General features: G+C 38.1%; 4 protein-coding genes across 9 annotated transcripts; 3 read left to right on the plus strand and 1 right to left on the minus strand.

Moving 5' to 3' along the window:
- Positions 1-26: 26 nt before the first annotated feature.
- Positions 27-1148, plus strand: LOC141904567 (uncharacterized). Its single transcript, XM_074793171.1, has 4 exons — positions 27-156; positions 330-435; positions 607-960; positions 1051-1148. Exons 2-4 carry the CDS (start codon positions 338-340, stop codon positions 1106-1108), a joined length of 510 nt encoding a protein of 169 aa, XP_074649272.1. The 5' UTR covers positions 27-156; positions 330-337; the 3' UTR covers positions 1109-1148.
- LOC141904566 (uncharacterized) lies at positions 1133-2602 on the plus strand. The gene is made up of 2 exons (XM_074793169.1): positions 1133-1214; positions 1353-2602. The coding sequence occupies exons 1-2, from the start codon at positions 1178-1180 to the stop codon at positions 2294-2296; spliced, it is 981 nt and encodes a 326-aa protein (XP_074649270.1). The 5' UTR covers positions 1133-1177; the 3' UTR covers positions 2297-2602.
- On the minus strand, positions 2511-6188 carry LOC141904565 (folliculin-like). Of its 3 annotated transcripts, none has more exons than XM_074793166.1 (8): positions 6098-6188; positions 5667-6019; positions 4736-5366; positions 4227-4348; positions 4027-4140; positions 3726-3954; positions 3546-3648; positions 2511-3476 (listed from the first exon to the last, which is right to left on the minus strand). In XM_074793166.1, the coding sequence occupies exons 2-8, from the start codon at positions 5937-5939 to the stop codon at positions 3272-3274; spliced, it is 1677 nt and encodes a 558-aa protein (XP_074649267.1). In that variant the 5' UTR covers positions 5940-6019; positions 6098-6188; the 3' UTR covers positions 2511-3271. The 3 variants fall into 3 exon arrangements, with proteins under 3 accessions (XP_074649267.1, XP_074649269.1, XP_074649268.1); XM_074793168.1 differs by having other exon boundaries at positions 5667-5855; positions 6098-6187; XM_074793167.1 differs by having other exon boundaries at positions 5667-6176.
- A 285-nt stretch (positions 6189-6473) lies between these two features.
- LOC141904175 (thioredoxin-like) lies at positions 6474-10468 on the plus strand. Of its 4 annotated transcripts, none has more exons than XM_074792718.1 (7): positions 6474-6623; positions 6836-6932; positions 7024-7163; positions 8224-8413; positions 9052-9148; positions 9253-9507; positions 10306-10468. In XM_074792718.1, the coding sequence occupies exons 1-4, from the start codon at positions 6523-6525 to the stop codon at positions 8240-8242; spliced, it is 357 nt and encodes a 118-aa protein (XP_074648819.1). In that variant the 5' UTR covers positions 6474-6522; the 3' UTR covers positions 8243-8413; positions 9052-9148; positions 9253-9507; positions 10306-10468. The 4 variants fall into 4 exon arrangements, with proteins under 4 accessions (XP_074648819.1, XP_074648818.1, XP_074648820.1 ...); XM_074792717.1 differs by having other exon boundaries at positions 9253-9381; XM_074792719.1 differs by having other exon boundaries at positions 9253-9331.
- The last annotated feature ends 6090 nt before the right edge of the window (positions 10469-16558 follow it).

A 16558-nucleotide genomic window follows, 5' to 3' on the forward strand; every position in this document is an offset into this window, starting at 1 on the left:
ATAACAGAAATCTAAAGAATATGAAAGTATTTATGTACATATAATTTTCGGCGAATGAATTCACAGAATGATATAGAAAAACAGTTTGAAAGGGATTTATCTATTAAAGGATTGTTCCGAAATCAATCGTTTATTGGATAAAACCAACACATGAAGGTAAGACTAAATGAGTAAAGGATAGTGTGATCGAGGTTGAGGACAGTACAGTGTGATCGAGGTGTTTATGAGGACAGTGTGATCGATGAGGATAGTGTGATCGATGAGGATAGTGTGATCGAGGTGTAAAGTGTGATCTCGAGGTTTTCACTGCGTATAATTTGTTGTTTTAGATCACATAATGGTTGTTATAAACGGAAGTATTCTATTAGGAATCGCGATTCCTGCTGCTTTTTTACTTGGTTTACTGATTATTGTTCTCATTCTCTGGTGTAGAAGGTACGTTTTTCATCTTAATTAGGACTTTCACTTATAGGTTGGGAGGGAAGCGAGGTTAGGGTACACTAGTTTAACAGGTTGGGAGGGAAGCGAGGTTAAGGTACACTAGTTTAACAGGACAGGGCCACTGAGAGTCAATAACATTATAGACTAATTGCTTTTTTTCATAAGGAAAAGATTGCGAGAAAAGAAATTACGAAAACTCGAAGATAAGAAAGCGTTAGCAGCTTTACAGGGTAAAATAGTGGCACATCAGCTACAGCAGCAGCAGCAGCAGCAGCAGCAGCAAGTTGAGAAAACATCGCCACAAAGATTCTTATACCCGGATAATATAAATCCTGTATTTCCGGGTGTTAATCCTGAAAGACTACGGACACTTTCAGCAGGAACTTTACCACTTCCAAACCGTCCTCAATCAACTTTAAATAATCCAACAGCTCATTGGCATTGGAAACCTACAAACCATCAATGGAAGTCATTACCGAGACCGGCAGCAGCAGCAGCAGCAGCAGTAGGCAGGCAAAGGTAAGACAGAAATCATTCGACGATTCCCAGATTTATTAACGTGTGATAATGAACCCACTTAAAATGACTTGTTGTTTTGTTTTATTTCAGAGACGAGTCAGAATTTGAGACGAAGGCAAGTATTAAGATAAAATGGATCGAGTGCTAGATATTCCGTGAATCATGGTTGGAATTCTGTCTATTTTAATAGGAAGGTAATATTCAACTTGAAAATGAAATGGAAGGAAGTCCAGAAGCCAGGGTAACTGTGACAAGTAAGGTTAAATTAAGGAATCCAAATATAAATATAAAAAAGTTTATTTCCATTTCAAAAAAGATTGCAGTGTTTTGCAAATGCAAATTCGACCACAGCAACAAAACTGTTTATATTTCGCAAATTTATTAAACTTCAGATGAATATCTGTTTGAAGATGATGAAACCGGAAGTGCATTGAATCGCTATGAGACGGACTATGCAGGCGACTCGACAGCGGCTACTGGTATCAATGATACAATGGCGTTTCTAGATGAACAGATTGAATTCGATGAACCAGTTAATAATGATAATTTCCCTTCTATCGCGTCAGCTGTAGATTCCCTAAAAGCTAAAGGACAATATCGTAAAGCGAGTGCGAACTGGAGCACAGCAGCAGCGGCGTCTGAAGGGGATTCATCATTGAGTATTACTGATTATAGTATATTCGATCGTGGCTTCAATATCGTAGAAATAGATGACCCACCGGACCGACCGGCGGCTCCTACATCTTTGGATCAATTATTCAAGGGCAAACGGGAAGGTCCAACCGCAGGAGCCACAGGAGCCATGGAAACTCCTGCTGCCCCAGGAACAACAGCAATCGAGGGAACATCAAAAACACCAGGAGGAGTTTCACCTTCTTTCAAACAGCAACGAGATCTAATTTCTGCATTCCTTGAAAGACAAATGGGGTCTTCAGAGAAAACACCAGGTCACGTGACGCAGATTACTCCTGCAGGTCCATCAGCTTCCGGTAGCGATACTGATTCTAAACTTCCCAGAATTCAGGTCACAGCAGACGACGAGCGAGGGTCACGTGAGCCAAGTGAGGAGAATTCTGAAACCGGTCAGCAGTTAGAGCCAGTAAAACTCAGGCGACGGGATACTGGATCCAGCGGTCTGCAACCCCCTGCCGCTGATGAGGAGGATGATGCGGAGAGCGCGACCAGCGATGTTGAACTGGATTACGAGAGAAATTGGTATCGATTAACCAGTGCGCATGAGCCGCAACCTGATTATAAACAGGATAAAAAACATCATCACCGGTCTAATTCACATCATAGAATGAGACAATCTGATCTCTTAAAAACCCATCTTTAAATTGGCACGCGCGCGCCTCTCGATTCCACCAGGTTCGAATCCCACATAGATCATCGAAATACATGTATTAGTTCGGACCTCTGCCGAGGTATGACGCCATAAACAAATGCCCGACCTGTTGACCTGTGGTGGATTTCAATCGTCTGTCCTCGTGGCAGTCAAGTGTAAATGAGTCTCAAATTAAACAATAAAACAATAAACTCTCGATATTTACAAACTGTGTTTATATATATTTTGTTTCCATTATAAATATGTTTATATTATTCATACAGGTTTATTTATATACACATGATTAATTAATAAAACATCCATCTTTCATGTCTTATTAATGTTGTATCTTCACGTTTTATTCTAATATCTTTCTGTTTCAATTGTTCGCAGTTTATAGAACAACAAATTACAAGAGTACTTTACATGTAATAAAACACAATCACATTGTGAGCACCATTAAGAATATACCAGTTTAAAGTTTCAAAACCTTATCATATAACCATATTCATATTCCAGTTTAAAGTTTAACAATTACAATGTGTAACTGCATTAAAACAATCAGTATTTCAATAGAAACTTAAGTGTTTAATGTTATAGATAATTTGGGTAATAAAACTATGTTCCAGATGCAGCTGCCTGTCCCCGAGACATTGAGGCTATGTTCCAGATGCAGCTGCCTGTCCCTGAGACATTGAGCCTATGTTCCAGATGCAGCTGCCTGTCCCTGAGACATTGAGCCTATGTTCCAGATGCAGCTGCCTGTCCCAGAGACATTGAGCCTATGTTCCAGATGCAGCTGCCTGTCCCAGAGACATTGAGCCTATGTTCCAGATGCAGCTGCCTGTCCCTGAGACATTGAGCCTATGTTCCAGATGCAGCTGCCTGTCCCAGAGACATTGAGCCTATGTTCCAGATGCAGCTGCCTGTCCCCGAGACATTGAGGCTATGTTCCAGATGCAGCTGCCTGTCCCTGAGACATTGAGCCTATGTTCCAGATGCAGCTGCCTGTCCCTGAGACATTGAAGCTGAAAGCATATGTGTTTTATATTGTACACTTAATCCAGTCATCCAGTATTTGAGAACTCTTCGATCTTCCTCTTGAGCTCCGAGAACTTGTAACAGTTTCTTAGTTTCATCTTCAGTTCTATTTCCACCAGCTTTAGTGAACATGAATAACACTTTCACTTTACTGAAATATACACAAACATATAAACACAACACGACCTAAATCGAATACAACTCAATCATCGATACTTACTTCATCCATTCCTCTTTTTGACAAATCAGACATTGAACGATGACCTCATTAGATAATTTATCATTCATCAGAGCAGCCTCCATCTTAGACAGGACAGTCGGACCTAATAATATACAACAATGCAGTTTAATCTGATTGTAATGATCGTGAGTAATCTGTTTGTGTGATTTGTGTAAATACCTCGTTCAGGAAGTTGTGCTTGTGAATGTAATGAATAAATTAACTGATTCACGTCAGGATTTTCGATATGATGCGATTGTTTTATATCCATCAATAAATAAAGTTCAGTTCGTAGAACGTGAGCAGGAATCACCGTATCCGGATACAATCCTAAAAAACTACATCTCCACGAGTCCTGATACTGATCGCTGTAATACAGTATCTGACAGCAACCTTTAGGAAGCAGCATCTAAAAAAAATTCAAAAATATCATAGCTTCGCAGGTGACCTCTATAGGCGATCGCAGACATCACGAACAAACCTTCAAACAATCAATAATAGATCTGACGAGGTTCCTATTGTTCGATCTCAGGATGATTTGGTTTCCGATAACGACGTGATGAGCCAACAGATGAAACTTCTGGTAACCTAGCACCTGAAAAATACAAGCAATACAAGTGATACAATAGACTTATAGCCGGGTAAATCAAATAGAATGATAGAATGAATTACTGAGAATACCTTTAACATGTGTTGTAGATTATTGAAATAAGGTTGTTCCTCATTACAATTAGATTCAATATCACTCGTATCTGTTACACTCATTTTCTTAGTGAATACTTTAATAAATCCTTCATCAGTTTCTGCAATAACATAAAATTTCATATTCGTATTTTCAATTCAATTTACTAAGTGTAAGTCGTCATTTGGAAATCATTAACATAATGACAGGGTCCGATCTAAGCACTTGTCCGATTGCACGGGACAAGTATATTCTCATCAGGGCTAGTAGGTAATCATTATCACTTATCCCCCGGGCTAGTGCAATTTTATGGCACAAAGCTTTTTTTCCACTCGATACAACAAATGATAGTGCCACCGAGCGGACTGCCTGTGAAGGGCAAGTATTTTTTGGAGGGGACAAGCAATATTTCAGATATGCTTGCCCCTGGGCAATTGGCTTTCATTCCTTAGATCGGACCCAGAATAATCATGATAACTATAACAATTTCAGTAGAGAACAAACAAACCTTCTTGTTTCTCTAGATCGACTATAGAATCCTCGGTAGGAGGTCCTTCCAGCAGTTTCTCAGTAAGTCTATTACTACAAGCTTTTAGGATCCACGTGAATCTCAGATGAAGTTGACTGAAGATGTTTTTATCTCGTGTCAATTCGATCAGAGATCTCGCAGGTTTATTCTCCCCGCGATGTTGCCTGAAGTTCGCCGGATTCATACTAACCGCTAACCGGTGCGCCCTCTGGGGGCATTTAGCTTGCTCTTCCTCGTAAACTTTCGAAGCTTTCTCTTGTAAATGGTCGATGATTTCGCGGATGTGCTGAACTAAAAACGGCCACGAATTCAACAAATAAATCTTATCCATCATGACGACTAGAATACTATACCAGCGACTGAGTCCACGAGCGTGACTGTCTTTAATATAGAACGTATGAGAGAACACGTGACCTCTACTGTCATCGCCGAAAAAAAACGGTCCTTCTCGTCCGGGACAGACCTCACAACTGAGACTGCGTACGCACGCCTGACGCACCATACTGAATACCTGCGGGTGATCGGGATATTGATTACTGACGTAACTCACTTTAGCTTCGTGATCATTACTAATAAACCCCGGTTGAGTTGGTTCTAAAGACCTACAAGCCTGAAATAAATAAATACAAATATTCAAAACATCTTTCTCTTTTTATAAAACTTTATCAGTGGTTCAGTTGTGACTTAGTTCAAGTGATGTTAAATGACTGATGTTGTTGTTAGACAGGCTATAGAACTGAGATGGTCTTAGACTGGTCTTGAATCTGACTGTAACCAGCTCCAGCAGTTGTTTAAACTTAACCAGCGGATAGTCGACATAGTGACAATTGAAGGTTCATTGTTACTATGGTATTTATCAGCTGGTTATCTTTAACCAACTGGCTGATGGTTTAACCCGACAGTTACAAACCTCACATAAATCAGCAGTTTTAACTTTTGTATGATTCAACATCGCCGCTGCAGCTCCCCCTGGTGGTGGTTGATCGTTATACGAGCTGGACGGAGACCGAGCTCCTCCTCTTTCCCGTACATAGTACGAGGCAGTAGAATCCTCACGAGGAGAAGGAGGAACAGTACAATCTAACAGCTGGTGAGGATCCTGTGAGTGAAACGCTTGAGTACAGAATAAAACACTGGGTCCGTGAAGTTCACAGAAATGACATAATGAAATCACAGCGTTCATCTTTACTATTATTACTACGGTACCGCACCAATACCAGTCACACACAGACACAGTCTCAGACTCAGGTCAGTGCTGCCTGCCTGCAACAAATACAAACATCATCAATCACACTGATTTATCTAAAGCAATAGTTTGAACTGTTAGGAAGAATATTTTACCTATCAGTCAAATAGAAACGATCCTTGATTTGAAAAGCACTAAGGTTAGTAGTGGAAATTCGATGCGTAAATAACCAAAATAAATGGGAATGTCATAACCGGAGCAACGACCTTGATTTGCTGTGACCTTTAACCTAACCCAAATCTAGCCCCAAGATGTCGTGTACTTTGTGTCCCCACTGCTCACGATCTGTAGTAATTTGTTAAAGGAAATCGATATCACATATTGGCGAGGTCAATACCAATTTTAGTGCTATGTTTGATAAAAACCTGGATCAAATCCGTTTAGTAGGGAATTATCCGCGCCCCGATGAATAGAGGATTCTACTTCCTGCCGCTGGGTGGTGCACCGGTCGAAAACTGCAGTTTTATATAGTCATTAGACATTATTGCATTGCGAATTGGTAAATCGATCTTAAGCCGCGATGTCTGGTAATTTAAAAGTTTTAAACGATGATGCTGAATTTCAGGCTGAACTGAACAGCGCTGGTTCAAAACCAGTCGTCGTAGATTTGTTCGCAACCTGGTTAGTTGCCCGAAAGACCTGACCACCACCAAAAAACAAATAAACAAAAATCCATTCCGATTTTTCCATCAATCGGTGGTTCCTTTGATAAACTATTTACAAATTGATTGAGATGTCAAGAAAAACATATGCCGTATTTGCTTTAACCCTAACCCTATCACTTAACCTCTGTGTACTAACAGATCTGTTTGTATTTGTTGATTTACCTGTAGGTGGCGCCCTTGTCATCAAATCGCGCCTGTTTTCGAAGGAGACGCCACCAAATATTCTAATGCCGTTTTTCTAAAAGTTGACGTCGATAAATTGACCGTAAGTCCATGAGAGACGGGTTCGACCGTACTTTAAGCTTCCAAAAAATCCGTCGTATTTTGCTTTAATGATTTATTGGTCGGTTTTTTAGGAAGTGACGAATCGGTACAATATCACAGCGATGCCGACCTTCACCTTCTTCAAAAACAAGGTCAAAGTCGAAAGGAAAACATCAAAAAGCATTATCAAGAGCCAGGAGAAAATGATGAAACAGTCGAAGTTTAAGGCCATGTAAGTTTGTGAAATACAGTAGACTCTGTCTCTTACTGCGGTAAAGTTGAGACCGGTAAAATTCTACCCCGAGTTGATGTCAAATACCGAGTAAGAGTTTGTGATATACAGTAGACTCTGTCTCTTACTGCGGTAAAGTTGAAACTGGTAAAATTCTACCCAGAGTCGGTGTCAAATACTGAGTAAGAGTTTGTGAAATACAGTAGACTCTGTCTCTTACTGCGGTAAAGTTGAGACTGGTAAAATTCTACCCTGAGTTGATGTCAAATACTGAGTAAGAGTTTGTGAAATACAGTAGACTCTGTCTCTTACTGCGGTAAAGTTGAGACTGGTAAAATTCTACCCCGAGTTGGTGTCAAATACTGAGTAAGAGTTTGTGAAATACAGTAGACTCTGTCTCTTACTGCGGTAAAGTTGAGGCTGGTAAAATTTTACCCAGAGTTGGAGTCAAATACTGAGTAAGAGTTTGTGATATACAGTAGACTCTGTCTATAACTGTGGTAAAGTTGAGACCGGTAAAATTCTACCCCGAGTTGGAGTCAAATACTGAGTAAGAGTTTGTGATATACAGTAGACTCTGTCTCTTACTGCGGTAAAGTTGAGACCGGTAAAATTCTACCCAGAGTTGGAGTCAAATACTGAGTAAGAGTTTGTGAAATACAGTAGACTCTGTCTCTTACTGTGGTAAAGTTGAGACCGGTAAAATTCTACCCCGAGTTGATGTCAAATACCGAGTAAGAGTTTGTGATATACAGTAGACTCTGTCTCTTACTGCGGTAAAGTTGAGACTGGTAAAATTCTACCCCGAGTTGATGTCAAATACTGAGTAAGAGTTTGTGATATACAGTAGACTCTGTCTCTTACTGCGGTAAAGTTGAGACTGGTAAAATTCTACCCCGAGTTGATGTCAAATACCGAGTAAGAGTTTGTGAAATACAGTAGACTCTGTCTCATTCCTCAGCTGTTAACTGATTGGCCAATTACGAATATTTAAGATTAAACTCATGAATATTCAAACATACCTCATCAATATTGAAATGAACCTCATGAATATTTACAGATTGATTTATCCAAGATGATACAGATGAACGGTTTGGAATGTTTAAACGAATCGGACGATCATACGTTGAAACTCGTTCTCTCTCCTAAAGGCGGATATTTACAGTCGGACTGCGATGAACAGTTGATAATTTCCCTCGAATTCTCACAAACTGTACCGGTACATTTGTTAAAGATGTACGACCCAGACAGTAAGAGACTCCAGCGTCCCTAAGACTCCTTGATTCCTTTAAACAGCGTCCCCATGAATCCTTGATTCCTTTAAACAGGGTCCCTAAGACTCCTTAATTCCTTTAAACAGGGTCCCTAAGACTCCTTGATTCCTTTAAACAGGGTCCCTAAGACTCCTTGATTCCTTTAAACAGCGTCCCCATGAATCCTTGATTCCTTTAAACAGGGTCCCTAAGACTCCTTAATTCCTTTAAACAGGGTCCCTAAGACTCCTTAATTCCTTTAAACAGGGTCCCTAAGACTCCTTGATTCCTTTAAACAGGGTCCCTATGACTCCTTAATTCCTTTAAACAGGGTCCCTAAGACTCCTTGATTCCTTTAAACAGCGTCCCCATGACTACTTAATTCCTTTAAACAGGGTCCCTATGACTCCTTGATTCCTTTAAACAGGGTCCCTAAGACTCCTTGATTCCTTTAAACAGGGTCCCTAAGACTCCTTGATTCCTTTAAAACAGGGTCCCTAAGACTCCTTGATTCCTTTAAACAGGGTCCCTAAGACTCCTTGATTCCTTTAAAACAGGGTCCCCATGTCTCCTTGAAAGTTTCTGCCTTAAAACTCCTTACATTCAAACTCAAATTATTCAACTGAATTTTTCAGATGGAACTGCAGCAAAAACGATTAAACTTTTCACGACTCAACCGCAAACTTAAGACTTCGACTCGGCAGAGAGTATGGACGCAATTCAGAAAATACGGTAAGTTTTAAACGTTTGTCCCCTCCCCCAATCTCTCTCCCTGAGTCTCCCCATCTCTCTCTCTCTTCCTGAGTCTCTTTCATCTTGTTTCTTTTTGATCGCAGATTGACCCTGGATGATGTAAAAGAAGGAACTGTAATACCGCTACGATACGTCAAATTCAAAAATGTTTCCACCGTTTCGGTGAGAATGAAAATCATCATAAGTTTCAAATGCCGACGAAGGCGCCCGTCGTAAGATTGTTTTTTTCGTCGCCCGGTGAAGATCGATTTTAAGATTGTTATTTTCAAGATGGTTTCGTCAGATGTTATTTCCATTGGTGAAGATCTTTATTTTCGCGATGATGTTTTCGTTAACGGGTGAAGATTATTATTTTCGTCGACCAGCATAGATCAATTTTAAGATGTTATTCTCAAGATGGTTTTGTCAGATGTTATTTCCATTGGTGAAGATCTTTATTTTCGCGTAATTTAGATAAATGACGCTGATGATGCCGACAACGGATGCGGTTGCTGCGGCAACGCAAATGATGATAACAATGATGATTATGATGATTATTTAACCGAGGAGGAAGAACATGAATTTATTAAAACGCGTTTTCAAATGATTTTAATGAGGTTTAATATTGAATATAGACAACCGAGTTTCTTAGGTCATTATTTCTCCCTGCCCTAGTAGAGTTTATAAACAAATTTCCGAAAGGGTTGATTTATGAGGATATTTGGTGGATGTTAGGCTCCCCCTTCCTTCTCCATTCAGATTAGATATTTTTGAAATTTACATTTTTCTTATGGCCACTTACGTTTTGTAAAATTGTGTTATTGTTTATTTCACGTATGTTAAGATATTTCAGTCACGGATTTATTTGGAATTTCAACCTGAATTGAGACAATGAATTCTGAGATATTTTCACCATCTGTGGAACCTCGTTTTAACAATTTATCAGTTATTACAAAACTAGAATTTCATTCCAGATAAGACAAAATCAATTTTTTCCACACTTGATATAACGAATTATAATTAACAGATTTTCTGGTGCCCTGAAGTTCGTTGCAACGAGGTTCCGCTGTATAATTTCCTAGATTCTAAGAATGTTTTACAGACTTATCGACGACAATGATTAACCACTAAGAAATACTTTCTTTTTATTATTTCAGGTGGCAGGAAAGAAAGGCAAGAGTCATTGATGGCGAGGGTCAATATGCAACGTACATTATTTCACCAAGCAACAAAGATTAGGAACTTAAGGGATTAATTTCACCAGAGAAATGTGACCACATTACAACAGCGAGCGTATGAATTTGTGCGAGGCAAATTGAAAATAACCACTTTTATTGCATTGTGATTAATAAACTCAATATTATCATTATCATTTACTGAATGGTTTTTCTTTTGAGTTTATATTTCTTCTATCAGAGAGGACCGGCATCAATGATGACGTGATTTTTGTAGGCTTAAGCAAAATTTAACACTTAATGTGGAAAAAAAGTGGCAGGTGGCAGTTTTTCACTTAGTGAATTGCATCAATGCCTAATCATGACTTGTCTGACTTATCACAACTAGTATCCTCATGGACAGACTGACCCTGTACGCATGATTTGATACCGCCATACTCTGACCAAAATCAAAAATTGGGATAAGAGTAAATTGGAACATCAAGAAACGAAATTCTAATATGGACTTTCCTAAATGTACATGATGATGTACCGTTTAATCTCCAGTTGAGTATCAAAATTAAAGAAAACAATTTGTTTTTTTTTTAAATTATGAGTGGTAAGCATGAAGTTTTTGGCAGAATTTCAGAGGATCGGTGCTCCAAGTAATTAAAAATGCCTCATATATCTCCCCTCAATTGAATCGAGGAGTTTTTTTTAATGAAAATCTGTCTATTGACGGGATTCTGTGATAACAGTATGAATGATGAATAACCGTGAATACATGGTATTAGTGGGTTTTCCCCCAATGACTCAAATAGACCGCTTTCCTCGTGCATGTGAGGTAGTTATCTCGGGGTGCATGAACTGTCCGTGACTAATAAACTAATTTCATTAGTAAATTTACGCGGTTTCTATGATATGAACCCTGTGTTGGTGTGAATCTTTAACTGGAAGTGCTATCGGTCGGTATAATTTATAAATTATTCTAGAATTTAAGAAAAAAAAAACAGGAAACATAAATTCGGAAGTAGCTGTCGGGAATCAAGTAATTTATTTCATGGCCTTATTAAAGTTCCTCCACTATATTGTTCAGCTGACTACTGGCGCGTATTCAACCCGGCGGTGGAACCTCATAATGTAATCCATTCAACAATAGAGACACAATTGCGGTCTTTCAGAGTTGTTGATAGCATTCATACGCGCTATTGAATACGTCACCGGCTGACCACGGTGTACACACAAGCATAGACCATTCACCTCTGCACACTCACACTGTGAACATGCTACCGTGGATTCTCCTCCTGGCGATTTTCGCTCCGCTCCCGCTCCTGCTCCTGTTCCTGCTTCCTGAGGAACGACGTCTTTATGTTTTATGTGTTACTGTTCGTCTCTGTACTGTCCTGTACTGTTCTGTGTTAATTAATCCGTTCTATTTTTCAGCAATTAACCCGTTTTATTTTTCAGGGCCGATTCCTCTGTCGAATTTCAACGTTTGCTGGAACAAAACTAATGTCCGAAAGCGTCGGCCCTCCTTCGCCGGTCATGGGTCGAGGATGTCAGACAAAGAGTCGGTCAGGAAATTCTGCCCTCTGCACGCCCTCATACGGAACACGAAAACCAGGATGACGAGGCCTCACTGCCCCCACCTATCTACAAAGTGTGCTGAGTGATGTCAATGACGGGCATATCTGCGGGATTGCGCGGGATACAAATGGAGCGGTTATACTGGATTGTCACGCTACTAGCATTCATTGTGTCCTTGTGACCACCCGGATGAGGGATGATTCTACTGTCACGCTCTTTGTTTCTGGTATTCTGAGTCGGCTGAGGGATGATTCTACTGTCACGCTCTTTGATTTCTAGTTTGAGTGCTAGTTTTCATTGTGTCCTTGTGATAACCTCGGTCAGTGGATGAAGTCTCTCGTCGGCTTGTGAGTGCTAGTTTCATTGTGTCCTTGTGATAACCTCGGTCAGTGGATGAAGTCTCTTGTCACGCTTTTGAGTGCTAGTTGAGATCCTGAATCTCAACCCGGTCAAGCTGGTTGTACTGCACTATTTGTGTTTCGTGCAATTTTACAGGTGTGTCCGTTACTGACGTCGCCCAGTACATCCTGCAGTTAGATGGGGAATGTGAGGCGTTGTCATCCTGGTTTTCGCATTCTGTGTGAGGGCGTGTAGAGGGCAGTATATTCCTGGCTGGCTCATTGTCTGGTGTTCTCGGCATGTGACCGACAACGGAGAGCTTAAAAGCTTTCGGACATTAGTTTTGTTCCGTACCAGGTTTTCATCACTCTTCTCTTTTTTTTTATTTCAGGATTCCCAAGATGAAGAAGAAGATGCTGAAGGCGACTACAAAGAAGACTATGCCGAAAAAAGAACACTGAACTCAGCAATATTGAAAGTTAAGTTGATACACATGTAAATTACGATGTATGATACAGAAAGGATTGTGTAACTACAGAATATCATTCTTTTACTCATTTCAGCTAAACTAAATCTGGAAAGGCCCAGCGTGATATCAACCTAAAATCTACCCACCAGAAGTGACCACAAAAGACTCCACCTTGAATAAACCAACCACCGAGAGACCTGCTGCAACCGAACCTGGCAGTCTTGACCTCATTCTGCATAAGCAACAGGAATGCATACATACTGGGACATAAAGCTAAGTTGATTATTCATACCTGGAGCAAAATGCATAGGCACTGGAAAGGATAGAGACGCTGGTCCAACTCGGCATCGTGGCCGGTATATTGTTGATAGTAAAATGAAATATAACTAGGGCAATGATTGCTTAAATATTTACACTATTAGACGAAATCAATGAGTGAGGTCCCTTATATATATATATATATATATATATGTACAATTAAGATAAATTCAATATCTTATGTGACATTTGAAATTTTTCGAATGTACCGTAGATATTTCAGGCCTCATATGACTATTGTTTAACTGACAATCAAGATATAGAGATAGGACAATTTACTAATTAACCAATCGCTTAGATATTAGCAATCATTCAATACTTATAATGTTTGATAAAAAATTTTTCTGGTCTAGATATTTTAGGGCCCCGTTTACATAAAGGCTGGCTTTACTTGTAAAGATATATATCAATTAAACTTTATCGTCGGTTAATAGATTTTTTTACAAATAGTTTATTGATACATTTATAAACATTCAGGCACTTTACAGTATATATTATATGCTGCTTTACCCATTGCATTAATGAATTTCTGGGGGAAAGATGTATAAAATAGTGTCTAGGGCTCTATCGAGATCTGGTGTAATATGGGGAAAACTATGGACTGTGCATCTTTTAGAAACTATGATTACGTCTCAGCACTTTGACAAATCTAGAATGAAACAAAGCTTAAATTGATTCAAATCATTCCCCAGAGCCATACTCTGTGCCTTGTTTTGCGCTATGATTATTGATTAACTGACAATTATCATATATATAGCTTGGACAAATTGCTCATTAACAAATGGCTTAGATATCCATAATTAAGATTCCACAATCAATATTTCATGTAAGATCAAAAACTATATGTAATACAGGTCCATAATATAAATGTCGTTAAACTGAAAATTAAATATAGCTGATATATGTATGAGCACATCTGAATCAGTTTCATCGACTGATCAGTACTTGCATCTCAAACTGCCGTACTTACGGCGACTGGTCATGCTGTTCAATATTGCCAAAATTTACCAAAACTTAACTGATTCAAATAATATCTAAAAGACACACTGTGTGTCGAGTGACGCATAATAGATGTAGTTTAACTGACAATTAGAATATAGCTTGAATTACTCATTAACGTATTACTAAGATATCTACAATTAAGGTATATTCAATTGTTATGTGAAAATATTTTTAATTCAGGTCCATGGTCATTTAAAGCTGATACATGTGTATCTGAGCACATTTATTTATCTGTATCTAATGAACCTATTGTGTCTTCATACAGCTGTATTAACGCAGATTTACTTCCGATCGAAGGGAGATAAAACAAATCTGTGCACAAATACATTCCTGAATTTGGAAGGGGGATTATTTCAATTTCACTGTGTATGTCAGATTGAGAGCCTTATTCTGACAGGATATCCTAAACTTAGGTCTTATTCCTCTTGCTAATAGCTCTCTTTTACTAACCCCTCTCCTTCAAACTATTTTCTAGCATCATGACTCGCACCGCACCAGGGAGGTCCGGTCATAACAAGGTCTTTTGGTCCTTATACACAGTGTACTATATAAGGTAAATAAAGATTATATAGCAATTCGTTTAAGGGAGTTTCTAATTTACCACTAAAAATGTGCTATATTTATCTTTAATTTCTGATGAATTCAAATAGTGACGAATTCACCACATCTGAAATTCTACTCATGTAGATTTTCAGGCTCCATATAAATATTGTTCAACTGACAATTAAAATATAGCTAGTATGATTACTAATTAATGGTTCGCTTAGATACCTAGAATTTAATTAAAATTAATTCAATGTAATGAATATAAGTGAAACTTATTCAAAATTTCACAGTGGATGAGACGACTGTATTGCGCAATGTCATCTGCGTCTAACTGGGCCACATGTGTGTGTGTGTGGGATCTGTTGAATCAGTTAGGTTTTGGAGGATTCTGGGTTAGTTAAGCTAGGTATCAAAAGCTCTGATGCAAAATCAGCGGTTCAAATAGTGATTAATTCAAATTCGTACCAGATCTGAAATTCTTCTCGTGTAGAAATTTCAAGCCCCATATAAAATATTGTCCGAGACAATTTCAATTATAGCTAGGACATTAAGGACATTATCAATTAACTAATTGATTTGGTATCCAATTCAGCATCTTAATATAAGGCAAAAGTGCTCAAATCTAAACCATAGGGGTTGATAAGACAACTGTTTTATTTAATATTGATTGATATATAAAGAATACTGGGTATGTTTTAACTCTGTCTCTTGTGCGTGGGATTTATTGAATCTTTAAGGCTTTGCAGAATTCTGGATTTGTCGAGTTGTGGGAATGATTCGAGGTTTCTTAAATCTGTAGAACCATGTTACTTATAGGATCAGTGTGCTCAATGCTGGCAGCGCACTCACTCTTCAGTTAGTTATATTATCATAATTACAAAATCATTGTATATATTAGGAGCAATATTTAGAATTAATGAAATGGATTAGAATACCATTCACTGGGTACAGATGTCGCCATCTGTGGGTAGAAAACATCTCTTAAGTTTATTAACTGACGATGAAGAAAACTTGATAATACGAACATGGTTTAGCTGACAATCGAAATATATATAGGCCAATATTACTAGCAGGTTTGCACTGTATGATGGGCCTGGGTTTCAATAAAAAACACATCAAGAATTTCAAGAAGATAGAAGAGAAAACAGTTCAAAAACGATTTGATAAGATTGATTATGCATTACTAAATTTGTTGTAACTCTGGTATTCCTAGAGATGACTATAGATGCTTTAGTTGAATTGTTGTTAAACTATAATAATCAACCATTGCTTAGATATTTAGGATATAGATGAATTACTATATGCGTTGAATTTCATAAATATCATTTAAGACTATTATTAAAATCTATGTAGCTTGCCGTTTCAGACTGATTGGAAGATAGTTTGAATGAACCGGAATCAAATTTCCCAATTATGTACTCCGATTTCAGACATACTCGAGAAAAACTACAATAAACTTTAAAAAATTAGACAAATTTAAACGGTGAAAATGACAAAAAAATTAAAGTTAGACAAAATTCTCCCACCTTGTAAACTTCCGGACTAGTTACATGAAAAAAGACCAAATATTGTAAAATATAGTTATTTCCAAAATCTCGATGTATTAAATTAGGCAGAAAAAAAATAGATAAAATTATTCAACCTTGTAAACTTTCGGACTAGTTACATGAAAAAAAGACCAAATATTGTAAAATATAGTTATTTCCAAAATCTCGATGTATTAAATTAGGCAGAAAAAAAATAGATAAAATTATTCAACCTTGTAAACTTTCGGACTAGTTACATTAAAAAAAGACCAAATATTGTAAAATATAGTTATTTCCAAAATCGCGATGTATTAAATTAGGCAGAAAAAAATAGATAAAATTATTCAACCTTGTAAACTTTCGGACTAGTTACATGAAAAAAAGACCAAATATTGTAAAATATATTTATTTCCAAAATCTCGATGTATTAAATTAGGCAGAAAAAAAATAGATAAAATTATTCAACCTT

This window comes from Tubulanus polymorphus, chromosome 4, assembly GCF_964204645.1.
Source record: "Tubulanus polymorphus chromosome 4, tnTubPoly1.2, whole genome shotgun sequence".
Lineage (NCBI taxonomy): Eukaryota > Metazoa > Nemertea > Palaeonemertea > Tubulaniformes > Tubulanidae > Tubulanus > Tubulanus polymorphus.

What these genes read in the sequence shown, in the direction of transcription:
- LOC141904566 (XM_074793169.1), top strand. Translation starts at nt 1,178, where the DNA reads ATGGAAGGAAGTCCAGAAGCCAGGGTAACTGTGACAA. An exon ending in AGCCAGGGTAACTGTGACAA is followed by an intron (nt 1,215 to 1,352) that starts GTAAGGTTAAAT and finishes ATTAAACTTCAG; the next exon opens with ATGAATATCTGTTTGAAGAT.
- LOC141904175 (XM_074792716.1), top strand. Translation starts at nt 6,523, where the DNA reads ATGTCTGGTAATTTAAAAGTTTTAAACGATGATGCTGAATTTCAGGCT. An exon ending in GTAGATTTGTTCGCAACCTG is followed by an intron (nt 6,624 to 6,835) that starts GTTAGTTGCCCG and finishes ATTTACCTGTAG; the next exon opens with GTGGCGCCCTTGTCATCAAA. An exon ending in TTGACGTCGATAAATTGACC is followed by an intron (nt 6,933 to 7,023) that starts GTAAGTCCATGA and finishes TCGGTTTTTTAG; the next exon opens with GAAGTGACGAATCGGTACAA.
- LOC141904565 (XM_074793166.1), bottom strand. Translation starts at nt 5,939, where the DNA reads ATGAACGCTGTGATTTCATTATGTCATTTCTGTGAACTTCACGGACCC. An exon ending in AAACTGCTGATTTATGTGAG is followed by an intron (nt 5,367 to 5,666) that starts GTTTGTAACTGT and finishes TATTTATTTCAG; the next exon opens with GCTTGTAGGTCTTTAGAACC. An exon ending in ATCTACAACACATGTTAAAG is followed by an intron (nt 4,141 to 4,226) that starts GTATTCTCAGTA and finishes TGTATTTTTCAG; the next exon opens with GTGCTAGGTTACCAGAAGTT.
- LOC141904567 (XM_074793171.1), top strand. Translation starts at nt 338, where the DNA reads ATGGTTGTTATAAACGGAAGTATTCTATTAGGAATCGCGATTCCTGCT. An exon ending in CTCATTCTCTGGTGTAGAAG is followed by an intron (nt 436 to 606) that starts GTACGTTTTTCA and finishes TTTTTTCATAAG; the next exon opens with GAAAAGATTGCGAGAAAAGA. An exon ending in GCAGCAGTAGGCAGGCAAAG is followed by an intron (nt 961 to 1,050) that starts GTAAGACAGAAA and finishes GTTTTATTTCAG; the next exon opens with AGACGAGTCAGAATTTGAGA.